Source organism: Gorilla gorilla, chromosome 3 (genome assembly GCF_029281585.2).
Source record: "Gorilla gorilla gorilla isolate KB3781 chromosome 3, NHGRI_mGorGor1-v2.1_pri, whole genome shotgun sequence".
NCBI lineage: Eukaryota > Metazoa > Chordata > Mammalia > Primates > Hominidae > Gorilla > Gorilla gorilla.
Window position 1 is genome coordinate 195,767,235 of NC_073227.2, and position 27,742 is coordinate 195,794,976.

At 35.0% G+C, this 27,742-nt stretch overlaps 1 protein-coding gene across 3 annotated transcripts in view; it reads right to left on the bottom strand.

Annotated features, from left to right (window-relative positions):
• The window catches only part of GLRA3 (glycine receptor alpha 3), a 184,642-nt gene that overhangs the window by 128,521 nt on the left and 28,379 nt on the right, over positions 1-27,742 (bottom strand). For 2 of the 3 annotated variants that reach the window (XM_055384458.2, XM_004040653.4), the window contains exon 2: positions 15,309-15,436. In XM_055384458.2, coding sequence (XP_055240433.1) covers positions 15,309-15,436 — 128 coding nt within the window. Of the gene's footprint in view, positions 1-15,308; positions 15,437-16,205; positions 16,282-27,742 lie in introns of those variants that run through there. The other variant, XM_063705649.1, reaches the window with a different exon arrangement.

Here is a 27,742-nt window from a genome sequence, read left to right on the forward strand (position 1 = left end):
TTTTCTATTTCTTTGCATGTCTCATATTTTTTTTTGTTGAAAATTGAATACTTTAGGTAACATAAAGTGGCAACTCTGGAAACCAGACCTTCCCACCTCCAATCCAAAGTTTATTGCTGCTGGTTTTTCTTGCAGTTGTTGTTTGTTCTTTAGTGACTTACCTGGACCAATATGGTAAAGTTTTCATTTCCCTACAGTGCACAGCCAGTGAAATCTCCATTTAGTGAGCTTAGTGGTAAACTAATATTTGATTAGAGATTTCTTTAAAGCCTTGAGCCAATAAATCTTCCACTCTTGCCAAGGGTCTTCCATGGGTTTGGGGACATGTCTTCAGTGCTCAGGCAGTTTACAACTCTACCTTACCCTTCACTTCCTGCTTGCACAGAGCCTGATGTCCACCAGAGGTGAGATACTGGGACTCTCCGAGGACTTCCCTGGACATGCACACAGCCCTATGTGCATATGTAAACTCCAGATTGCAAGGATATGTTAGAGCTTTTCAGAGCTGCCTAAGAACATAGAATTTTCCAGGTCCTTTATAATTTTTGTTCAGGCTCTTACTTGTCCCAACTAGTGTCACAGCCTTAGGCAGCTACAATGTTAAACAATCTTCTAATTATTTTCCACAAATGCCCTAGAGATAGAAATTTTTCCCACCAAGTGAGTTCTTAGTCACGTCAAGTAATGGAAAGCCCTTTGAGTGAGGCTCTTCCAGGGAGCTACCAGACAGGCAGAATACTGACAAAGCTCTGGGGATGGACCTTCTGAGGAATTCCAAACTTGGTCAGCCAGCTCTGGTGGTTTTACAACTTCTATTGTTTAGGGGTGGCTGGATTGCAAGGCTGCTGTGGAACTGGGAAGGTCGGTGAAATTAATATCCCTTCTGTTCTTACAGAAATTCATCAGTTTTTCTTGAATAAACACTCTTCAGGTTGTTGTAAGCTTTTTATCAATTTTAAAAGTTCTAACTGTTAATCTTGACAATTTTGCCAATGTTTTTGTTGCTTTTTTGGAGAAGTGAACTTATTGAGTTTCTCACTCCTCCATTCTGGAAATTTCTTATTAATGCCCGACTTAGTATTCATCATAAATCCAAGGATTTTTATTTTTATAAGGCCCATTTATTCATTCCTTTACTAAATATCCAAAGCCTTTGCACACAAAACTGAAGAAGACACAGAAAGATTATCATCTAGCAGAGAAGGAGGAGCAGAAATTGGTAAATTGTTGTAAGTTTCTTGCTGCCAGGCACTACATTAGCTGATTCATAGATATTTAATCCATAGTAACTCTGAAAGAGGGTAATATTCCATCGTTAACATTTTAGGGAATTAAAGCACAGTGACCCTACATAAGATGCCAGTAGGTAGCACATTTAGAACGTGAACCATTGCTCTGATTCTAGAAATCATTCTTTTCCCACCGTCTTGTTTATATGACATTCAAAACATTTCATTATCTGGCCACAAACTTTATTATTAGGCAGATACCTGTATAAATAGAAACGTAAAAATATTTTGTGCTAGGGGCTAAAATAGCTCTGAGTTACACTTTATGTAAGTTAGTCGGAGAACACTACATACAGAAACTAATATCTAAGACTAATTTCTTTGTTTTTTTTTTAACCTGAGCGTAATTTTTGAGTAAATTGATTTTACAAGGTTTGCTACAAAAATGCCTAGTAGCCCCTTGACTTATTTCTGTTTCCCTCTTTTTCAGAGATAATTACTTCAATTCATTTAATCATCAGTTCTTCAGATATTTACCTCAATTTCTCTACATAATATGTTGTTTCTTTTAGTCACATCTTCTGATGCCCACAAAGAAGATAAAGATTTAGTCTTTTTTCGTACATCATCCCTATCTCTACTAATATAAGCCTTTTTTCTGTCTTCCTGTTATCCAATATTTCTGTATGAAAAAAGGCTTGGTCTGTTTTGTTAGATCAATATTCACTTTTTACATTAATATGACAAGGTAGATATTTACCCCAGCCAAACAATAGAATATGTTATGCTTACTTTTTCCTTTCCTGCAGAACATTTTCCTGATATTGGCAATTGCTTCATATATAATATTTCACATAGCTTTCTCCACATGAATCGTTAACTTATCAACAAGCCCTGAAATGTCTAAGTTTTGATTCAATATGTACAGATCTATCAGGTTCTCTATGAACTTTACCTTCATCTGGATTTACAGAGGAATGTAACGAGAATGTTTTGCTCTGGTTCAAAGCAATCGTTCTATGACCTCCCAATCAAACTAGGAATTACTTCCATAGCTTTCTGTTGTGGGATCCTCGTTCATGGTCCCATACTTCTTTCTTGGTTTATTTCTTCATTTTAGTGGAACATATGCTCCAGTAATGTTTTGACAAATGCTGCACAAGGCTATGAAGCTTTTGAGAGAGTCCTTGTTCATAAATGTCTGTATTTTTGCATTCACACTTAATGTATAGCTAGAGTTGGTAGAAACTTTTAGGCTGGAAATGTTTTCTTCTTATGAATTTTGAAGATACTTTTTCATTATTTTCTAGTTTTCAGCATTGCCATTGAAAAGCCCAAAGCCATTTTGTAGATGACTTGTTTTTCTTTCTGAAAATAAATAGGATGTTTCATTTGTTCCAATATTTTTTAAAAACTATTTCATTAGTTAGAATGGTCTAAAATATCATTTGAGCTTGCAATTTACATTTATTTGATTACTGGTTCATGATTTTCATCTTAATTTGCTTTTCAACCTTTTCTCTAGATGGCTATTTATCTTGCTGAATTAAGGTAGAGGAAAAATCAATAAAATTATTTAAAAATAAAGTTTAGGTTTCAAAGGCCTTTAAATCCTATGCTACACATTGAAATCACCTGGCAATCTTTACAAAACATAGATGCTTAATTCTCACCTATGTTACTTGGTATGGCATGCAACCAAGGCATCAGTATTTTTAAAAGCTTCCTAGGTCATTATAATGTGCAAGAATGCTTGGAAACCACTATCCTAAGGAATTACAGACTAGAAAATATCTGGGGCCATTATACTACAGGGTTATCAGAGATTTTCTTAGAAATAGAAAAATACAGAGAGAAGAGTCAGGGCTTGGGAGCATTGAAAATTCCAGGCTATTAATTTCATTAAAAGCATTGCCTATTATAAATTCGGTGAACACTGTTAATAAAACAGAGTAGATGCTATGTACTTTGAAAGTGCCTAAAGTTTACTAAACATAAGAATGTCTAGAACACATAATTCAAACATGTATAGAAGTTAAATTGTTTTAAATATGAAGGATGAACATGTAATAATAAGAACCTTATAAAAGACCTGAATCCTAGAGGTGCTGCATTTAGTTACTAATGAACATTTTAAAATATCTTCCTTGCTTATTTCTAAACATTTACAAATTTCTAAAATTTGCAAGATGAGAGCAGTGTGTTATGTGCCACTATGTGGGAGAGGAGTAAACTTAGTTTACTCCATGATTAAAACAAAATTCCATATATGCACCATGGAATACTATGCAGCCATAAAAAATGAAGAGTTCATGTCCTTTGTAGGGACATGGATGAAACTGGAAACCATCATTCTCAGCAAACTATCGCAAGGACAAAAAACCAAAAACCGCATGTTCTCACTCATAGGTGGGAATTGAACAATGAGAACACATGGACACAGGAAAGGGAACATCACACTCTGGGGACTGTTGTGGGGTGGGGGGAGGGGGGAGGGATAGCATTAGGAGATATACCTAATGCTAAATGACGAGTTAATGGGTGCAGCACACCAACATGGCACATGTATACCTATGTAACAAACCTGCACATTGTGCACATGTACCTTAAAACTTAAAGTATAATAATGATAAAATAAAAAAAATAAATAAAATTTCCATCCTAAAAAAGTATGAGGTTACAACTGTCAGAAGATAATTTTTTCTTAATGTGAGTCTAATATGAACTCTGAAAAGTATCTGTAGGCTGACTGGCATCCTTGAAAAGCTAAAACCAATCTTTCATATTTTCTAGGTTATTCTCTTTTTCCCCCAGATAATACTAGACTCCTACTATTTTCTTTTTTTTTTTTCTTGGAATGGCAATATGAATCTGAGAAACATTATTTGGCTTGAGATAAATTCTGTCATGCTCTATTGACTCATATCCTCTGGAAAAAGGAAAACATAAGAACATCAGTATTGGGTTAATTCACCTGTAAATAAAATGCTGATGGGGTACACTCATGTTGGGGGAACATGGCCCAGGAGGAAGCTACTATTAGACCACTGCTAGCTGCACCTGATTGGGGTCTTTTTGGCTGAAACGGAAATAAAAGAGTGGGGAGATAATTTTTCTTATTTTAGTTTAGAAAGGGAAGCGGTCTATTTCTTGGATTTTAGTTTGCCACAGGCATTGAATAAAGGATGAGGCATTCTCTATAATATATTTTGTCTCATCTTTTAAATTTAATTAGTTTCTATGTATTTATGGACAATAGTGGTGAAAGAGCAAATGGAGGCAAAAATTCAGCATAGGCTTCAAGGTTCTGAAGTGAGTGAAATCTGTGCTGGCACATTTCAGTGTCCCTTGGGAGCAAGTGTTATGTGGCACATCCTAATGACTCCATTAAGGTTCTGAAAGGAGCAGTGTTAGGTACCGTCTTCGGAGGAGCAAACCTCTGATATATTTGTTTTCCTTCTAAAATATGGTGCTGACATCCCTGGTTGACCAGAGGCTCAAACAGTAAGGCCGATGGATGAAATACAGAAAATAACATCATTTCCACAGAAGAATTAATGGTCAAAGAATTGACTAATTTAGGCTTTCACTAATAGTTGGGATCATAATGCCTCGTTGTATTTGAAACAGACTTCAGCCTCAGCCTCCATAACATTCCTCCAATAAGAAGCAGAAAGCTCTTCCTAAAGGTGGAAAGTCGCCTGGCTTCAAAACCTAAATTTCATGTGCAAGTAAAGTAACTCACAATGGTCTCAGGCCTAAACTTTATTCTCCATCTGGTTATAACATGTTCCTTGATTGGACATTAGAACATAAAAAAGTGTGATTTGGTTCCCATTTGACTATTTACTTGTGTATATATTTTCTTCTTCAGCAGAAAGAAGGGCGAATGAATTTGGACATCAAATCCTAATTCCAAATTTCAAAACTATGGTAGACACTTACTTGAAAGGCAGATAGATAGACACACATGAATAAATAAGAATAACTTAAAATTTTAAAATATTCAAATAAAAAACAGTTTGGAAATAAAAATCATTTTAGATCATGGAGTCTCCTCAATGTAATAACAAGGTATTTGGGATTTACTTTAGGAAAGCTTTGGAGCCATAACAGATTCTTAACCTTGGAAGTGTAGGAACTAACACGACTCGTGAATGTTTGCATGAATAGGCAAAAGCATAAAGACAGAAAAAACAGAAATTTATGATAATAGTCTGGGATGGGGACAGAATGGACCTGACCCCGAAGGACAATGACAGTCCTTGGGGATAGATTACAAAGAATGAAATGGATACAGCATCATAATATTTTAAAGGTACCACGTTCTACCCCTTCGGTTTCTGGTGCACATGAGATTAGTGCAGCAATCTTGGAGTAGTCTTTCTATCCTAGCTTTGAAATAGACATTCAAAAATTGTGTAGAGAACGAAGCTCAGAGAAGATTATGAATCTTCTATTGCCATTACAGAGAGCACCTGTTTAGTAGCTCTTGGCCAATCTGCTACTTCTCTGTGCCAATGCAAAAGCTGTTATATCTATCCAATACACTCCTATGTTAAGCAACAGAGCAAATAACTGCTATAGCATCCATATGGCAAATTGTGCTTTTAAATTGTTCACGACTTTAGGCATAGTCCTTAAAAGCAAATGACAGTAGTTGCAGATGTTTTCAGCAGTAAGTTTTCTTTTAGATGTTTTTTTTTAAAGAAATAGAAGATGGCCCTTAAGTTTAAGAAATGAAGTGATGGCAGAATAGCAAAGTACAGTGCAAAATCTTGGCAACAATATTATTGTTATTCATATTGGGGAAAAATGGTTCACTAGGCAGACCTAGAGCAAGTAAGAAAATAAACAAACAACTCATATGTTCATAAAAATGACTAAGGAAGTTTTCAGGGAGAGTTGTATTAAAGTTTTATCTTTTTAAAGACACAGAATGCAACTGAAAGATTAAATTTCAAAATAATTCCAACTAGAGACTTGTTTTATTTTAGATAAATGCACACACATGTCACAAGGAGAGATGTTATTTTATTTTTTATTCACAAAGCATATTTGATGACTTAAAATCCAGATTTTAAATTATCTGTTACGTGCTTTAAAAAGGTTTGTAAATTATGGCATAGAAGCAGAATCCTGTTTGTTCTTCCCCTTTCTCTTTCCCTTCCCTTCTCTTCCCTTCCCCCAAATGCTGCACTGAAGTCATTTGTTTGGGCAGTGCAAAATAGGCTTAAGTGCTGGGATGGCTGAGGGGGTCGTAGTAACCTAAGGCAGGAGAGAAGGACATTGTGGAGAAGCTCCACATGCAGGAAATGTTGGTGGCCCGGTGAGAGAGGAAGATGTACCCACGATAGGGAAGCCTGGTGTTGGGTGTTAGAACCATAGATGGGCAAGGTGTGTGTCTCCATGGGGCCATCCTGGCTTGCAGAGTTGGAGTCTGAACAGGCATCTACACAAGGAGATGAACCTGAGGAAGGCTTCAGAGTCCCACCAGGCTGAGGAAGGTACTTGTGTAAAAGAAGAAGTAGCAGCAAACAAGGGAGATTCATTACATATTGATTAAATAAGTAATTATATTGAGGATAATGGGAGCCTGGTTTCTTGCTGTTGGAAGAGGAAGTTAAAATATGGAAACTTAGAAACTAGACTAAACATATGGTATTGACAGTGTGAATTCATGGTTTTCAATAGATACAGAAATATAGATGAAAATCGATGTGTAAATGTGTGTGTGTGTGTATGTGTGTGTGTGCATGCGTATGTGTGTGTTTATTTATGCTTATATGTGTGGGTATATATAGATATATCCTGGCGGGCACCAACTTAATCACGTAATCAAAGTAAACATAACCTGTAATGGCAAAATCTGACATGGTCCACCATCAAATAGAATGCAGTCAAAACACATCATCATTCCTGTAATATCCCTGCTAAATGCACTACCTAATTTGAATCATGAGGAAGAATTAGACAAACGCAAAGTGAAGTATATTCTCCTAAATAACTGAATAAGAATATTTTTAAATGTCAACATCATGACAATCACAGAAAGAATAAAGTGCTGGTTCAGACTGAAAAAGGCAAAGAGAAATGACAAATAAAATATGATGTGATTCTAAACTGAATACTTTTCTAATAAATTGTCAGTGGATGAAATTTGAATAAAGATCAGCAAATTAGAAGGTAGCAATATATTCGACTACTTTTCTTGTTATAATGGTTAGATTGTGATTATCAAGGAGAATGTTTTTATTTGTAGTAAATACTCAAGCATTGGGGCATCAGGTCAACAACTTACATTGAAGTGGTTCAGAAAAAAAACTTTTGTACTTGTAACACTTCTGTTAGTTTGAGATTATTGTAAAATACAAAAAAGAGAAATAATTACTACAGAAATAATTAATTAAAAACAAAAAGCAAATACAAACAAAAAATACAGGGTTTAGAATCTAACCCCATCAACATTTCAAATGAACATGTATAGTTTTAGAAGAGCTTATTATTCAAGAGATACTTCTTGTTAAAATGACCTTGTACTAAGTAAAAATGTAAACAGAAATGTACCATTTTCAAAAATAATCGTAAATGTTATTCAAGAACAATAGTGTCTTGGTGGATAGGAATAGTAAAAATGGGTAAGGGAGACCTTTAAAATGCTAACATATACCCTAATAAAAATGCATGTAGAAAATGAGTTTGGGTACACATGCCACCCTTGGCATGGATGTTGTTGTAGAATAGAGTACTAGAAAGAGTCAATTTGTGATGAAGGGAGAAAAAGATTAGTGAAATATTTAAGGGTAAAAGACAAAAACCACAAATACATTGTGAGGGCAAACAAAAGTTATATCTACATAAAAAGAGAATGGCCATTGGAGATAACATAAGAAAACTTAACAAAAATGCAATAAATACTTGGGAGGAAGACAGAATTGCGTGATTACTGAAGGAATACTTTCTGAAGTTGCACTAATGAGTCATAAGAGGGACCCCAAGATTAGGATCAAAAGAAAGAAGTAAAATCCAGCAGTGGTGGGTAAAATATTCTAGTGAAATAATGTTTTGTTGTCTTGTAAACGTACTTTTACTTGCAATTCAATTGTTTTATGTTAAACATGCTTCTAGTTTCAGATGACACCTGGAAGCTTCTATTTCAAGACAGAGAATTGAACGTCATTTTCCTTCTTTCTGAAGACATAAAAATGACATTACCTAATAAAATTTTAGTGAGAATAAATGTATCATACCAAAAATAATGGGAAAAAATTATAATTAGTTTAATGACATAAAATATAGAGCCAGATAAAAATGGTTGACAAATGAAACAGAGGTAAGCCTAAAATAAAAACGAGCAGGGACTGCATGGAGAGGGGAAGGAGGTGGAGAGTGAGAAGGGCACCCCAGGGATAGGGCCTGGCATCTGTCTTGAGAGCTTTCTGCTTCCCCTCTGTATTTCTGTTGAGCAACGGTTGCCTGGTATTTAGCCCTATGGAATTTTTGAGGAAATGGAAATAACTTCTTTGATGATTAGGGCAAACACAGTGCCTGACAATACCTCAAACCTTAAGCCTGGTCTATTTCACCATCTGCAGGACCCAAGAATAAAGCCTAGTCGAAGCTCAACACTCACCTAAAGCAAAGCTCTGGCCAGGGCAATGTAGCCTGTGTCAGAGTTCCCTTTCGAGGTAGAGAAATAGCAGAAAAATGGCCCTCCTATAGCACCCAAGCTAATCACCCCTCAATTCTTCCCGAATCACAGACATTCTGTCACACATAAGAAAACTAGTGGTTTAAAGAGAATGAACAATATAAATAAACATAATTTATCCTGCAGGAAGAAACAACAAATCATTGGGCAGAGAAGAAAAACAAAAGGGGCAGAATGCAATAAAAGACGCATTAAATTAGCAGTCTAGTTAGTGCAAAGGAATCTCGTAATGCCTGTGTTGTGAAAGGCCTAGAAAGCAATCAAACAAATTAGAACAGACAATCAACAGAAATAACCAATTTTTTTTGGAGTGTTTGCCTCAAAGAAGTAGAACTGTGCATCGTTAGTGTTGAGGGTGAACCGCTGCTTTTCATCACTGACACTTGTAGACATTTCTTTAGCAGCTTCAGGGACATGATTGTTACTATTGTCATAAATAAAACTGACAAGCAAATAAACATACAAAATAGCACCTGCGTAGCAGCTTGTAACACAACGTCCACAACTTCGCATTCAAGGAAAATGGTTTAGGATAAAGAGGATTGTGAAGAGACCAAAACACAATTACAGAGTTAAAATCTCCCTAAACATTCAAAAATTGGATAAATGGCACCATGTAATATCAAATCAGTGATTCTGAGGACAAATCTGAACAATTCTCTGTATAATGTAGAGGGAAAGGAGAAAGGAGGGAAGGGGATGAGGGAAATGTGTTAGACACAGATGACAGGGGAAGATAGCAGATTTTTTAAAAATAAAGAATATTGTTTTACAGAAATAACACAAAACAGTGCCAGCATAAGCAAAAATCCTCCTACTGAAAAATGTCCAGAGATAGGCAGAAAAAAATAGCCTATATATAAAGGAGCAGAAATCAAAATGAGATTTGACTTCTTTATGATATTAAATGTCAGTAGGCAATGAATCAACATCTGCAAACTTCTGAGCTAGAATTCTGGAGCTCGATAATTGTATAAAGTTTCTTTAATGTCAAATGCATACAAAACAGATTATCCTGGAATATTATTCAGTGATGAAAAGAAATGAGCTATCAAGCCACGAAAAGACACAGAGGAACCTGAAAAGCATATTGCTACCTGAAAGAAGCCAATTTGAAAAGTCTACATACTCTATGATTCTAATTATATGACATCCTGGAAAAGGCAAAACTCTAGAGACAGTGAAAAGATCATTGATTGCCAGAGACTGGGGGTAGATGAGGGGAAGTGGGAGAGAGAGATATTCATACCACAAGCACAGGAGATTTTAGGGCAGTGAAATTATTCTGTACGATACAGTAATGATAAACACAAGTTGTTACGAATTTGTCAAAACCCATAAAAAATGTACAGCACAAAAAATGAACTCTAATATAAATTATGGATTTCAGTTAATAACGTACTAATCTTGGTTCATCAATAATAATAAATATACCACATGAATATGAAGATGCCAATAACAGGGTACACTGTTGGGGAGGAGAGGGCAGATATGCACTTTCCAATCAATTATTCTGTAAACTTAAAACTGCTCTTAAAACAAGTCTATTAATTTTAAAAAGTCAGAAAAACCAGAACTCAGAAAATACATAAGCATTACTCCTGTCTTGAAAACGAAAACCTATTTTATTTTATTTTAACTTTGTTTTTCAACGAATGGAGACAAAGCTAGAATATCCTACTCTTTAGTCTTCAAGTTTTAATTTATATGTGTGTGTGTATGTATGTGTGTGTATATATATATATATATAAAGAAACTACCAGGTTCAAGGATTATTAAGTCTTCCCTTAATTCTTAACCTGGCCCTCCAACTCTGTAACATCGTTAGGCAGTGCCTCCCAGTGAGCGCCAAGGCCTGTGGTCTGCGCCTGGGGATGTGGTCTGTGCCTGGGGACGTGGTGCTTTCTCTCACTGGGCCGGTTCTGTTTCTGCTCTTTTCCCTAACCAAAAAGGCTTCTAAAGAGAAAAGATTTCAAATTCTGAGAAAGAAATGGTGGAATCTACCTATTATTTTCATTTTCAAAATAAAAATAACTATTTCTTTTCTTTTCTTTTTTTTTTTCTTTTTTTGCTTTTACCATGTCTCATATATTTTTCTCAGCCACATCATGGGATAAAACAATAACAAGCTAACCAGATCTGACGTGAGGTTGGTAAAAGAAAAAAAACACAAAGAACCCCTAATAGCATCAAAACTTAGATGCAAATTCACTGTTCTTACCAATGACCTTTGCCTAAGTGAACATAAAAACAACCATTTCTATACATAACATTTCTCTTCCTTTAGACCAAATTTTTGAAATAATGACTTGGACAAAATTCTAATTTCTATTGCATGATCAACTGGTTGAGTGATATTTTCAGCTTTACTTTCTAATTCTTTTTAGCAGCTCTCAGAACATTTCTAAACCCATATATCATTATTAAATGCCTTTTAAATAATAGTTTTAAAAATCACTATATTTAATAGGACTAAGATATAATAGAAATTTGAAGTAGTTTTTATATTATGTCAAATTATCCTAAAGGCATAGGATCATTATCGGAGAAATCTGATTCTCAAAAATGTTTCAGATAAATTAATACTATTCTGGAGGGGAAGAGAACAGATTAATCAGTGAAAAGGAAAGATAATGTTCATGAGTTAAGCACCTAATTATTTTAACTTATTTCAGTATTGATTTAAATAATGTTCGATGGAAGAGGCTGTCTTATCCATGGTCAATACCAATTTAAATTGCTTTAAGAGAATTATTTATTTATACTTTTCTGTGGTACATTTTAATAACATTAAACTACTTAGTCTTCAAGAGGTGAGATTTTTTTAAAGTGTACTTTTTAAAGAGAAATGACAAAACAATAAAAACAAACACCATAATTATGGTTAAGTAAAAAATATCTACTTCTAGATTTTTGTAAATGTTAGAAGTAGAAAGCAGCAAAATCAAAGTTGCATTTTTACAAAGTCGTTTGTATTTTTTAGTAGTTGTTTTCCCACTATGGCCTTCAAAATAAATTTTCTTTCAATACAAAGATACTTGTGAAAACAATCACAAATTTTATACTATTACTCCAGAAATAAATTCATAATTATGTATATAATGCTGGAACATTTCTTATTTTTAAATATTTGAAAGGCAAAAATGTTATATTATTGTTATACACTTTGCTTTTGGCTAATGAGATTAAACATTTCCATTTCATTTCTGTTAATTGTCTGATAATGTCCATACTGAAATTTTATGTTTACCTTTTACAAAACTTTGAATTCCAGAGAGGGCAAACAGATAGGTATTTTCCAATGCTTTCATATTTTATAAGCACCTTTCTATCAGCTGATTACTTATCTAGGTAAGTTATGTTTCTGTGTGTTTAGGAAGAAGTGAGGATCAAATCATATAGGTTATAGTAATATATTTTTACATATATCACAATTCCCATTGTTCTTTTTTAAGAGATAGAGTCTTGCTGTGTTGCCCAGGCTGGAGTGCAGTGGCACAACCATAGCTCACTGTAACCTCAAACAACTGGGTTCAAGTAATCCTCCTGCCTCAGCCTCCCAAGAAGCCAGGACTAAAAGTGTGTGCCACCATGCCTGGCTAGTTTTTTTTTTTGTTTGTTTGGATAGATGGGTGTCTCAGAGCTGGTCTCAAACTCCTAGCCTCAATCAATCCTCCTGCCTCAGCCTCCCAAAGTGCTGGGATTAGAGGCCTGAGGCCCATTCTTCTTTTAAAATTATTTTAGCTAATTATGCTCATTTTAAAAATTTTAACATATATTACTAATATTCATGTCTCTAAACTCACTTACTATTAATTCATTGTCTTTGACAATTGGATGGGAAAGCATACATAACACCAATTTTAAATTAGTTCATTTGATGAGCTAACTAGATTCCTTCCAAAAACATTGATGTGGGGAAAGGCACAAAATCAACAAGGCAAGGGATTGTATTTTTAGTCATGTGAACTACCACAGAGAAAAAATGAGTGCAATATTATCAGGAGAACAGGTTCTTCATTTTCTACTTCTATGTTTGATGAGCTTATTTTTGCCTGAGGTGAGGTGGACCCCTAGGTACATGACAACACAAGGGCTGATCATTCTCACTTCCTTTTGTGTAAATATCTTCTGTTAGGTATTGGGTTCAGTTTGTTAGCACCTACATATCCTCCTGATAGCCATAAGGAAGAAATAGCATTCAAAGTCTATTTTATTTATATTCCAATATTGGGCAATGAAATGATGGTCAAAAGATTATGATGTTATTTTATCCAATGAAATGACACAGTGTTGAATATGCTTAATTAGGGAGTAGAGTTATAAGTATGTTTGCTGAAGTCAATAATGTTTGACCCTTGCAAAAGATGACAAAGCAAAAGTGTTAGCTAAAAACTAATCCATTAAAGTATTATTTTGTATAATTGATATTATTTTTGGCTATCAAATGCAGCCTGCATTTTTTTTCTAGTGTTCAGAGCACAAGATATTTTGAAAAACAATGAGAGAAAATATCCCTTTTTGTTTTTCTTCCTTTAGTGACACTGGGGTGTAAGAATGAATTTTAGTCTTCCCCAAAATCAATCACCTCTGAACTGGCTTGGTGATCAGCTTGTTTTTAGGAATACATTTTTATTTAGAAAAAAATCAGTATTTGTTTCAAGCAACACCAAATCCTTGGGGTCCTTTCCTGATCTTACATATAAACAGTAATAATCACATTTTTAAATAGTTTAATGTTTCTGTTGTCTTTTAAATTATTAAAATAATAAACTAACACTAAACTTTCCAAGAGAATGGCAAAAGCACTGAGGCCACTCTTGTGTGATTGGTAACTTATCTGCAGTTTTATTAAAATAACTGCTGAGACTGTTTATATGCTTTTTAAATATTCACAGACATTTAAAAATAGAATGCATTTTCTTCTTTAATTTTCAGTTAAAAGAAAGCAATACTTCTGAATCACTGAATATGGACTCACCATAATGAATCTGCTAATTCCCGATTATGTTTCTTGTGGTTTAGTTAAATGACAACTGCATATTTTTCAAGATCAGCTACTAATTAGTTCTCAGCGGATTCACAGGAATACTGCTTTCCCTCAATTTGGAAAAGATCATTATAATACTGAAATTTCTCATTTTCATTTGTATATTGTACCCTGTAAGCTGTACTATTTTTGTTTCTCATTTTCATTTGTATATTGTACCCTGTAAGCTGTACTATTTTTGTTTCTCATTTTCATTTGTATATTGTACCCTGTAAGCTGTGCTATTTTTGCACAGCTTGTACTCAGTGCTTTCCTCCTGAAGTTAAAAATATTTATGGTTGAAAGCTTAAAAACAAATCAAGACGTGTGATCCACAATTTAAATATTAAACTCATTTTAAAATTGAAGCCATTCATAACTTTCCACTCAGACATTATCAGTGAGTTTTACTTCTTTTGTTCCTGCTACCCAATCTTGATATTTTTTACTCCATTCTAGTTATTTCACCCACTGCTAAGCATTTCTTTTTTTCTTCCATAAGGACAAATTCAAGGAAAAATGGCAGTTATAGACAACACTTTTTTAAACTTTAGCAATGAAACAGCTTAACTGAATCCCATGAAAAAAGTGTATGTTCTTTAACTTTGTTTATTTTCTTTATTGGGTAAAGTAATATTCAAGAACATGTTAAATAAGTTGGGATCTGGAAGCAGCTTTCTAATATTTTACCATTAAAGTGAAATTACAGGATATATTGTGGTTCTGGATAAGTTACATATCCTTATATAAACATGTTGCTTACAACTATATTAAACAGAAGAACAAAAAGTGGTACTCTTAAATAATTGACTGTTACATTCTTTCCTAGAAATTCGGGTAAAACATTTGGTAGGTGGAATAATGTCTTATACATTTCAAAGGCTGTCAGTTAGCAATCCAGCCTATTTCCCAATAGGTAAATTCAACAACGGTTAGATTCCCCACAATGTAGACAGTAGTAAAGTGGCTGATTAAAAAGATGGGAAGGTTTATCACTAGCAATTAAAGAAGCTTCCATTCCAGTTAGATAACTGATAGAATAATTAAATAAATACATATATGTATATTCCTAAAATCAATGGTCAAGACAAGAAGTATTATAACAGTTAGAGAAGTAAAAAAAAAAAAAAAAAAAAAAGACATAGATGGGCCAAAGAAGGCAAATTATGATAATTGAGAACGTGGGAATGGATTTCTTTTTCAAGACCTCTGTGACTAATGCAATATTTGAAAGATTGTTGAAAATAAGCATTAGAATTTCTGGCGGAATTAATTTAAAACTGTACCTTGTTGAAGTATATTTAAAACACACATATAAAGTAGCAAACAGAACAATTACCTTTAAAATTGGGTCTGATTCTTGCATCATATCCTGATGTCCTGCCCATTAATTTATCCAGAAAATCAGAAGGTGACATTGGAGCACTTCGAGATCTTGCACTATCTGTTTCCTTTGTGGCAACCAAACTACAAATAAGAACAAAAATATAGACTTTACAAAAAGAAGTATTTCTAATAATTGTTACCTACAAATATAAAATAGAAATGCTGAGCTAAATATCTTTGGCAACAAAACATAAACCTTTAGATATCATACAGTGAAGATTATAATAAGATAGACATTTATAGATTTATAGTCAATACTTGTAAGGTTTCATATCTATTCAGTCCAGTTGTCAGAGGTGGCATTCTTTTGTATTAAACCTGAAAACAAAGGCCACTTCCAAAATACTAAGCTTTCAAATCTGTGTTTACAAAAGCCTTATTTCTGATAGCAATTTTTAACCAAATGTATCCTTATTGCTTTAGGTGTAAGAAAACATTAAAATTCAACTGTGAACTACAATCTTATTGCTTTTATTGAGGGAAAACATCACTTTTCAGGTTTTGTGAATTTTTCTTAGCAGTAAAAAACTTCTAATAAATTAAACAATGTTTTTTTCTTCAATTAGAGTGCTTCCTGAATTAGCAACACACAAAGTTAAATTCATTCTGCTTTTACCTACATGTCATTAGTCTACAATAGCTTTCGTTCAGATCTAAAATTTGTGTGTCAAGATTGAGAAATTGCCATAAATGTACCACGTGCACCTGGATATTATATTAGTAGAACCTGTGTCCAGGAAAGGTAGTGTGTTCCTATATTCTTTTCATCCAATTTTTTTCCTTTGTGTCCAGCTACTTATCCTAGAAACCCACAGTGTAGGCTGCTTCTCCTGTCCAGCTCTTCACTTACATAGCCTTCTCCAACAGAAGCTGGGGCCTGCTTGTTAAGATCAAATGATTCTTTTTATCCACAGAGTTTTGCTCAGGAAAGTGAAACTGACTTTCTGGAACTGATGTGTTCAAGCTGATGTCACTTCCTGAAGATCATCAATCATCACATGCTCCCAGCTCTGTCATTCAACTCAGGACATTGCCAAATCAAACCATTTGGGTCACCACATGATCATAACAAGATCAGTTATTAAATTCCTTAGATTTCTCCTGCCAGAATTTTAGTGAGAAGTACAATTGGGGCTTAGAGCCATCATCATTAAGTTGTTTACCACAGGGATATATGCAGTGATTCATGGGCACAGTTTTAAAATCTCATCAATCTTGGTGATAATATAAGAATGAGATTTCTGTAAGCACAGAATCACAAATAACAGTATCTATTAGCTGTTGCCCTGTTCTAGAGGTTCTGTCTGGTTCTGGGAACTCTGAGTCACTTGTTTCCCCAGTGACTCTCATTCTGTCATTCTCGCTTTCTTCCAGAATGGAAGCGTTTTTTCTCCCTATTCTGTTGGCTCCATATGACTTCGTGATCCTTTATCTCTGATTTATTGCTCAACCAAACTGTCATTGTGATCACTGGGAAGTTTATTCTAATACAAAAATCATTATAATGAAGAATTTTTTTTTTTTTTTTAAAAACCTATCTTCTCAATGACTCTAGAGCTTTATTCTACCATCTGGTTTTAAGTAACTTTTTCCTGTCCTATCAAGAAGCATTTGTTTATATTCCATGGTTCAAGAATAGTGTGGAAAAGCATCGTTGGAGCTTTTGTAGCTACATGCTGCTGCTTTTAAACCATTCTCTTTATTTCCCTTGCAAAATCTCTCCTTTCAATTATCAGAAAATAAACTTCTACCTCCTCCTACCAACAAATATACCAATTTATCTTGATCTGAACCAATAATACTCTGCCTCCTTCTCTTTTAAAAATACTAGATGACGGCCGGGTGCGGTGGCTCACGCCTGTAATCCCAGCACTTTGGGAGGCCAAGGCGGGTGGATCACGAGGTAAGGAGATCGAGACCATTCTGGCTAACATGGTGAAACCGGGTCTCTACTAAAAAATACAAAAAAAAAAAAAAAAATTAGCCGGGAGTAGTGGCGGGCTCCTGTAGTCCCAGCTACTGGGAAGGCTGAGGCAGGAGAATGGCGTGAACCTGGGAGGCGGGGCTTGCAGTGAGCCGAGATCACGCGACGGCACTGCAGCCTGGACGACAGAGCGAGACTCCGTCTCAAAAAAAAAAAAAAAAAATTACTAGATGACTATGTATACTGAACCACAATCCTTCACATTGTGCACAGAATGTGGGAACATTATCCTAGATTATCAAGGGCAGTTCTATATGCAACAAAGTGTAAGGATATATGTATGTATAAAGATACATGAAACAGCATCCTTATAAGGATATTTATCCTTATAAAAAGGAGGCAGAATTATATTTGATGAGAGACAGAAGAGGGAAGGCAATGTGACCATGGAGACAGGAATTGGGGTGACGCGGCCACAGCAAAGGAATGCTGGCAGCCACCAGAAGCTGGAAGAGAAAAGGAATGGATTCTTCCCCAGAGTTTCTGGAGGTAGCACGGACCTACTCACACCTTGATTTTGACCCAGTGAACTGATTCCAGACTTCTGGCCTGCAGAACTGTTAGAGAATAGATTTCTGTTCTTTGTGGTAATTTGCTACAGTTGCCATAGGAAACTAATACCAACCTTCTATTGAATTTTTCATGTCTGTCATGCTGCTTTTCAACCCCAGAATTACTCTTTGGTTCTTTTTTTATAATCTCTATATCCTTATTATTTCCTTTTTGGTGGGACACTATCATACTTTCTTTTTAGCTCTTTGTACATGGTTTCCTTTAATTTTTAAATGTGCTTAAAATAGTTGATTTGAAGTCTTTGTCTTGTAATTGCAATGTCTTTGCCTCCCTAAGCATGCTTCTATTGATTGCATTTTTCCTGTGTTTGGTCCATATATTTTCGTTTCTTTGAGAAACTTGTAACTTTTATTGAAAACTGGACATTTTAAGTAATATACTGTGGCGACTATGGAAATCATATTGCCTTTTCTCCCCAGAGTTTGGTGTTGTTGCTCTTTTTTAAATGGACTTTTTTGAACTAATTCTGTAAAGTCTACTTTCTTTATAATATGGGACCATTAGAATATCTACTTGGTTAGCTTAGAGATCAGCTACTAATTGAACATGGATTTTATTAATTTCTAGAACCAATAAGTGACTCAGTATTTGCTGGGGATTCTGTGTCATGGGGTCATACCTTCAACACTGTGTCAGGCAGTTGATTACTCTGGACTTTACTTTCACTTGTGTGAGGCCTAAAAGTCAGCCAGAGTTGAGCGCTAAGGGTCTTTTCAGGTATTTCCTGAGCATGCACACAACCCTGGGTGTATTACTTTGCTAGGGCTGCCATGACATAGTATCATGAACAGGTGGCTAATGCAGCAGAAATTAACTTTCCCACAATTCTAAAAGTCCAAGATCAAGTTGTCAGCAGGGTTGGTTTCCTCCGAGGCCCTCCCTTGTTGGCTTGTAGATGTCCATTTTCTGTTTTTTTTAAATGATCTTTTCTTCACGTGTGTCTGTTCTAACTTCTTATAAGCACATGAGGCACATTGGATTAGGGCATATTGTTTTACCTTAATTACCTCTTGGTAAGGTAACAAACCTTACCTCCAAATAAAGTCATGTCTGGAGGTACTGGCAGGTAGGACTTCAACACAGGAGTGTAGGGAGAAAAAAATTCAGCCCATATATGTGGCCTTCCAGATAACCAGGAATATATGCAGTTTTTCCAAACCCATATGGACATATCATTCCAATGCTTTCCGTTTAACATTTTTGTTGAGTATATTGTGTGCCCACACTATTACTGATTGCCTTAGGCACCTGTGAAGTTAAAAAAATGACTCTAAATGTTTTAAACAAACTTCTTCAGGAAAAAGGCTTTTGGCAGTGGGTGAACTCGAAGTTAGGTCACAGAAAAATAGATTTGCAAATGGGGTCTTCCAGAAAACCTGCAGACAAGTTAAATAATGATCATTCTTAAAGAATAAGGCCTCAAAGGAGTTCAGACTCCATGCTGTCCCCTCTGGTGGCTGCCAGGTTGTGGACTTTTCCTGTAATTTGGGGCTATTGGTTTACATTGTCACCACGGAGCTGAAGAGAGGGGGTGGGTAGTTGAGCAAATTATAATGCCACAAATCCCACTGTTTTTACTAAGAGAAAAATGTTTTTCTTCAATATACAACTTCAGGAATCACTACAAGCCTCTGATTAATTGTCAGACTTTTGAAAAAGTTGATTCTCACAATTATTTTTTTGCCAGTTTTCTTGTTGCTTTCATAAAGAAGAGAATTTATGGAGGTCCTTACTCTACTATGTGTTTCTTACTCTATTATTTTTGCTGATGTCACTCTCTAATAATGCCTTCCTAGACCTCTTTTTATATTTGTTTTACTATATCTTTGCTTTAAATAACCATGCCCCTCACAGCTCCATTCTGGAGCTCTTCCATTGCTCTCTTTGTGAATAATTTTATTTACTCCCATGGTATCAACTGCATACCATGATACTATTTTGTAGGTCTTTCAAAAAAATACCTTTTTTCATAAGTAATGTCAAAATTTACATTTATTTATTTATTTATTTATTTATTTATTTATTTATTTATTTATATTTAGAGACAGGGTCTTGCTCTGTTGCCTAGGCTGGAGTGCAGCAGCACAATCACAGCTCCCTGCAGCGTTGAACTTCTGGGCTTAAGCGATCCTCCTGTGTCAGCCGCCTAATGGGGTCTCACTATGTTGTACAGGCTGGTCTCCAGCTCCTGGACTCAAACAATCCTCCTACCTTGGCCTGCCAAAGCACTGGAATTAGAGGCATGAGCCACTGCACCTGGCCACGATTTGCTTTTAAAAGAAAGGATGCAAAGTCTGTCTTTAGGATTTTTCTATAATATATGTCCAAAAACTGTAGAGTAAATATTCCAAGTGACTGTTATTCTTGTGGCAGTAATAAAGAAATAATTCTATCTATCATCTATCTTTTCATATATATTTTCAGATATGGCAAGTATTAGCACAATAAACAAAAAATAAAAGACTAAGATTTAATTAAGATTAAATCTTAATTAATTTTAGATTTAAGATTTTCACTATCTACCAACAGCTTTGACAAAAAAGTAATTTTATTTATCTAGGCAGACCAATGCTAAATTTTAATGATAATAATCCCTTTCATTCATGCAAATCATATCTTACAAAAGTCTGTCTTTTTCTAGTTTTCATTAACTCATTTCTAAAATATTTTTCCAAATGTTACAATTGAACATTAATCTTAAAATAGAATAAGAAAATAAAAAATCACATTTTTCTCATCTCATACTAAGCAATCACTTATCCATCAAAACCACCTATTATAATAGTTTGATATTTGAATCAATATGAGAAATAAGGTATTAAAAATTCTCCAGTAGTGGATGTAGAGATGTCATCTCTGCGTACTTTTTAAAAAAATATTACTCCAAATACAAGTAGTGGTAGGGACTGGCATGTTAAGTGCCATGTGATGCTTGCATTTTCTGTAGTATGTGATCATGTTGCTTAAGAACTCCTAGAATTCTGGACATTTATAGGAAGGCAACAGCGTTAAACAATCAAAATACAACACAATTTTATGCACACACGCACACACACACATACACACCACACACTATGCTCACTATAATTGTATAGTCCCAAATTCCTGGTTGAATATTTCAAACCCTATTAACAAGCACTCTCAGCACCCAATTATCCCTTTCGAATAACTAAATTTAAAAAGCAAGATAGTTATTGTTTAAATATGACAAACTCATTCTTAATCTTTTTGAAGGTTAAAAATTGTTATTAATATTTTAAGTCTTATCTCATTTCTTTTGATGTATTCAAAAAACAATAATTGAGCTACTGCAATAACTGCTTTCCTGAAATTTGATCTGATATTGGTTCTGTAAAAATTCTATTTGAAATATACTTTCATTGCCAAAAATATTTGCTTCCAAGTATATTATGTAAAAATCATGACTAATTCACCAGGGGTGGGAATATATAAAAATCCATTTAGTAGAGGACAAGAGTTTTATGAGTAGTAGCTCATTCATTTATTTATTTAACAGCCATTATTGACATGTTCCAAAGAGCCTGGCATCATACCTAGAATAGTCCCAAAGAGAAAAAAGTTATAAATAAATAATTATATATATTTATATTGTATATATATATATATATAACCTCAGTGCTTAACCTTTTTAAAGATCAACATGTTGTTAAAATAGTTTCTGCTAATATATAAATTTTCTTTGTTTATGCAATTAATAATTAAATTAAGCTGGAGGAAGGAAAACATACTACCTTTTATCACTAACATAGACCAAGATGGAAGATATATCTTTGGTAAATACCTTTAGAAAGATGTGAAGTACTTCATCTGGTAGCAGAAAATCTACTAAAATTATCTGCTTTCTCTAAAAACAGTTATATATTTTATAGTCAAATGTCCCATTATTTTTTTCTATTCTTTAATGCTGGAAATTAAAAATATATTTTACCATAAATGTGAATTAAACACAAAATTATGGTTCTTTTGACATGGCACTTAAAATTAACAAATGCACAAATATAATTTGATAAATGTATTGAGAACTATACATGAAATATACATTGGGCTGGGATGGAGGAGGAATATGTAAGAGGTGATAAACTGTTTTTAAAGTACAATACACAAACTTTTATAAGCCTTTTATAAATGGAGAAAAGTTTGCTACTAATAAAATTATAGTGCATTTATTTATTATGTAAAAGTATCCTTTCTTATACCATAATGTAATCAAATATATGGTATATATTGCAAAAATGATTTTTGAGTTCTTATGTAATTTGTTGATGCAAAGCACTGTGCTACAAACAGTAAAGTATATAAAACACAAATCTGAATCTTTCGAGTGTTCACAGTTCAGTCGATTACTCTGTGTGGTCTCCTTATGAAGTGAGCAGGAGCTGAAAAATGAGAAGATAATGAAGTAAATGATCTGTTGGTTCCCTTCTTAATACGGTGTGAGCAAAATCCTTATGTTTTGTAACAGGAATCAAAACCAAACTCTACAGATTGATGCCTATAAAATGAGAAAATTCTGAAAAGATTAGTATTTAAATTTTCTTTATGAGTTGCTATGGTCTCAATGTCATATGGTGTCAATGCCGTGAATTTTGGACTCCCCAAAAGTCATATGTTAAAATTCTAAACCCTAAGTTGATGGTAATAGGAGTGGGGACCTTCGGGAGGAGATTAGGTCATAAGGGCTCCAAATGAGATTAGTGCCTTTATGAAAGAGGCCCCAGAGATTTTCCTTGCCCCTTCCACCATGTGAGGTTACAGTGAAAAGAGAGTGGTCAATGTACCAAGAAGCAGGCCCAAAACCAGACAATTTGCTGGTGCTCTGATCTTAGACTTGCCAGCCTCAAGAACCAGGAGAAATAAATTGTGTTGTGTATAAGCCATCCAGTTTATAGTATTTTGTTTTTGCAGCCTGAAAAGACTCAAGTACTACTGATGTTTCCTTCCATGATACAGACTCATTCAATTGCTTATGGGCAATTGATTTTACTTTTAAAGATTCACATTTTTTACACAAAAGAATTTATTGTTGGCAAATTTACATTGAGTTATTGGCTAAAAAGCATTTTTACATAGTCTATCCCTTTCTTTTCTTTTCTTTTCTTTTTTTTTTTTTAGACGGAGTCTCGCTCTGTCACCAGGCTGGAGTGCAGAGGCGCGATCTTGGCTGACTGCAACCTCCGCCTCCTGGGTTCAAGCGATTCTCCTGCCTCAGCCCCCCGAGTAGCTGGGACTACAGGCATATGCCACTACGCCCAGCTAATTTTTGTACTTTCAGCAGAGACGGGGTTTCTCCATGTTGGCCAAGATGGTCTGGATCTCTTGATTTCGTGATCCACCCTTCTCAGCCTTCCAAATTGCTGGGATTACAAGCATAAGCCACCGCGCCTGGCCCCTTCCTCTTCTGAAAGGGGTGGAGGCTTTGCTTACAGAAAGACTTCCTATCAGCTAAACTCTTACTTTAATATATTTCTCCTAAAACTTTCTTCTTATTACAGTAATATCTGAGCCTTGTACCATGTGAACATTAGCAGACAGCCCTTAGAAAACTAGTCATTTAAGGGAACTCACAGTAATAAATACATAGTATGAGGCTCCATATAACCAATTTGGCATCCTACTCTAAATTTGAAATAGCCCACATCATTTGTACACACATATTCAAAAACTTTTTTTTTTTTTTTTTTTTTTTTGAGACGGAGTCTCGCTTTGTCACCCAGGCTGGAGTGCAGTGGCGCTATCTCGGCTCACTGCAAGCTCCGCCTCCCAGGTTCACGCCATTCTCCTGCCTCAGCCTCCCGAGTAGCTGGGACTATAGGCGCCCGCCACCACGCCCGGCTAATTTTTTGTATTTTTAGTAGAGACGGGGTTTCACCGTGTTAGCCAGGATGGTCTCAATCTCTTGACCTCGTGATCCGCCCGCCTCGGCCTCCCAAAGTGCTGGGATTACAGGCGTGAGCCACCGCGCCCGGCCCAAAAACTTTTTTTAAGCTTTTTAAAACTCAGGGTAGGAAGAGGCAGTGAAAAGAAACCCAATATTAATTTAGAATGAATTTTGGATAAGAAACTTTACCATCAAAGCCATTTCTATTTTGTCTAAACCTCCTAGTTTCAACAGAGCTGAGGTATTTATAGCAAGTTACTAAGATTGTTAGCAAATTAGCTATGATCGGTACTTTGGAAGGAAGCAGCTTTGACTTTTTCGAATAGTCTTTTATTTATGAATCTCCTCAAAATCTGTGGTAATTAGCTTGCCTCCCACACTTCACTCTTCTTTTCTGTGCTGCACCAAGTATTTCATTTACTATTAACTTTTCTTGGGAACTCTGTGTGGGCTCATACACATTCCCATCAATGAATTTTTTTAACTTAGGTATTTTATATATTCTTATTTATATAAAGACATGCTACTTGAAAGTTCAGAAACTTTAATTTCATAAATGTTGGCAGAAACCAATTCATTCAAGTATTGAAACAGAACATCAAAATCTAACAATAATATCCAATAAGGTAAGAGAGTAATAGCTGGGCGCATTGGCTCACTCCTGTAATCCCAGCACCGGGAGGCCGAGGTGGGAGGATGACCTGAGTCCAGGAGTTTGAGACCAGCCTGAGCAACATAGCGAGACCTCTTCTCTACAAAAAAATCAAAAATTAGCTGAAGAGATAGCAAACGCCTCTAGTCCCAGCTACTCTGAGGCAGGAGAATCGCCTGATCCCTGGTGGTCAAAGCTGCAGAGAGCCATGACTGTGTCACTGCACTCCATCTTGGGCAACAGAGTGAGACCCTATCTCAAAAAAAAAAAAAAAATGATAGGGGAGTAAAATATATTCACTCACTTTTGGAGGATGAAAATAGCCAATAAATACAGATGCTTTTATGATGACTTTTAATATAATCGCCAATAAGTATCTCTGCTAAATACACCTTAAAATTTTCCGAGAAAATACGAAAGTTGAAGGTGAGAAACATAACGTGGGTTTGAGACAGACCTTGAGACATGGGGCCACAATGTTCCATGTATCTCTTTTCAAAAGTTACTTGCACAGAGGGAAGAATGACTCTTGGGGAACAAATCAGTGCCTAGGCTCCTGAAGCAGGGAAGGTTTGGGGTATGATGGAGAAAGAGAGTTTACTATGTATTCACTACCTCTGTGGGCCAGTCCTGTAGAGTTATGGGCCCTTGTGAAAAAAAATTTAGTATTTGGGCTTTTCTAATTTGTAAGTAACATAAGCAATTGATATTTCTAGCCACAGTTTGAAAAATAAGATACAGAATGAAAGATATGAGCGTTTTACCCATCTCCCTATGCTTCAGTGTAGGGAGAACTAAAGAGAAACTTGGTCATCTGGGAATATGTGATGTTTCGAGTATTTCAAACTAAATCATAGTGGCTAAGAAAAAGAATCATTGCAGTGAAGACACTACCAGTGAAGTAGGCCTTAAGTTAATTTTTGGACATTAATAATTAAAAAAAGAAGGCCAACATGGAAGAATATTTAAAAGACTTTTAAGGCCGGGCGTGATGGCTCATGCCTGTAATCCCAGCACTTTGGGAGGCCAAGGCGGGCGGATCATGAGGTCAGTAGACGGAGACCATCCTGGCTAACACGGTGAAGCCCTGTCTCTACTAAAAATACAAAAAATTAGCTGGGTGTGGGGGTGGGCGCCTGTAGTCCCAGTTACTCGGGAGGCTGAGGCAGAATGGCGTGAACCCGGGAGGCGGAGCTTGCAGTGAGCCGAGATAGCACCACTGCACTCCAGCCTGGGCGACAGACGGAGACTCTGTCTGAAAAAAGGAAAAAAAAAAAAAAAAAAGATTTTTAAAACACCTCTGGAGACAGAGAAATAGCTAAAACTTGATGAGCTACTAGGATCTTGATTCTTGTCACTGTCAGCAATGTGCCAGTGAAATATGATTATTATTTTGAAGTGATCTCATTTCTACCTGCAATTGAATAAGGACTTAGGAATTTTAATTTTTCGAAGATAAATGATAGCTGCTTCCTGATATCTTAGGCACAGGATTAATATACATATCATTTAATTACCATAATAATGTTATTAGTCATAATTACCTATGGATTACAGATGAAGAAAAAAAGGTATATAGAAAAGTTAGTAATTTTTCTAGGCCACTCAAATATTGAAAGTAGAAGCCTACATTTTAAAACAAACCAAAGCTTCCGCTTAAAGCAACTAGAAAAGGTTTTTTAAAAAGTGCCATGGCAGTGCTAAAAACACCAGTGAAAAATGACATGATTGAGACCTAGGTAAAAAGAAATTCGAAGGCAATCCCTATATTTGGAGATGCATGTCCCTTTGGGGTGGCAATAAATTCTGTAAGTCATAACTGAGAGGCTGACAACCTGAACACCAGTTTTGAAAACTTTATGGATTTAGTAAGACAAAAATTGCATTCTAGGATTCACCAAAATGGCGAACTCACATGAGTTAGAGATCTCAAAGAATTACAACTTTTAAGGATTCAACTTTAGTAAGAATGACCCAGAAATACAGAACCTTAGAAGGAAGATAAGTATTACTTGAAATCCTGTCAATTTCCAAAGCTGGAATGCAATAATAACCCCAGGTTGCTAGCAATTTACCTCTCTAAATAAATGCAAACATATTAAATACATCATTTTGGGAGGAAGAATATATCAGTCTAAACCTCAAATTTTATCTGATTCATATGTACAACATCTGGGATGTAATATAAATAAGCAGAAAAAAAAGTAAAAGAGAACTAACTTTAAGATCTTCAACTCAAGACAAATGTGAAATAGAAATAGATAAACCAAAGATTCAGATGATGAATTTGTTACAGTGATTAAGCTTTATATGTTTAAGTAGATAAAAAATAAAAAAACTGAGAATTTCAACGTGGAAATCTATTATAATTAATAACTAAATGGCAATTCCATAATTTAAAAATGAAATAAAATTAAGAACTCAATTATCTTAACAGCAGATTAGGCATAGCTAAAAAGAGAATTACTTGTTTGGAAAGCAAACCAGAAGAAAATGTATAGAAGGCAGTATGGAAAGTTGATAAAATGAAAGATAGAGAATAGACTTGATACATCACAGTAAACATGCAAAAATAAATGCAAAAAGAAAAATTATAAGTGCAGTTGATAGTAAAGTAATTTAAAATTTTTCATAGATTTTATATGGACTTTAAGAAGATTAATTTTAACTACTTTGTGATAATTAATTTTTGTAATTAATAGACATAACTCAATGTGGTGCACTGGCTAATTAATTCAGGAAAGTGAGGTTTTGCTGATTTCTACACCAGACATTCTGTCTCCTTCTCAGTTTGTGTAGCATACTCTCAAATGGATTTTAGCACTTCTTTTCAGTCACAATGCATCTCCTGATTTCATTTATTTTCCAATAAACAACACCCTCTCTGCAGGGTCATTCCTATAAGCATTCAAACCATGCTTTTATTTGTATTATTAAAACCAAACCCCTCCCCAAAAAAAACTTTCTTTACTCTATCACTTGTCTCAGCCACCTGCCCCTTTCTCTTAAAAGCAAAACTTTAATTACACATACTCACAATGTCTAATTCCTCTCTGTATATAGACAGTGCCTGGCTTACGATGATTTGACTTACTATTTTTTGACTTTCTGTTGTGGAATCTGATGCTTATGCCTGCCTTATGATGATTCAACTTACTATTTTTTGACTTTCTGATGGTTTGGGCTGCCATTTGTTTGTTGTTGTTGTTGTTGTTGTTGTTAAAAAACTGACAATGGCTGGCTTAAAATAATACAGATTACATCTGTTTTTTACTCTCA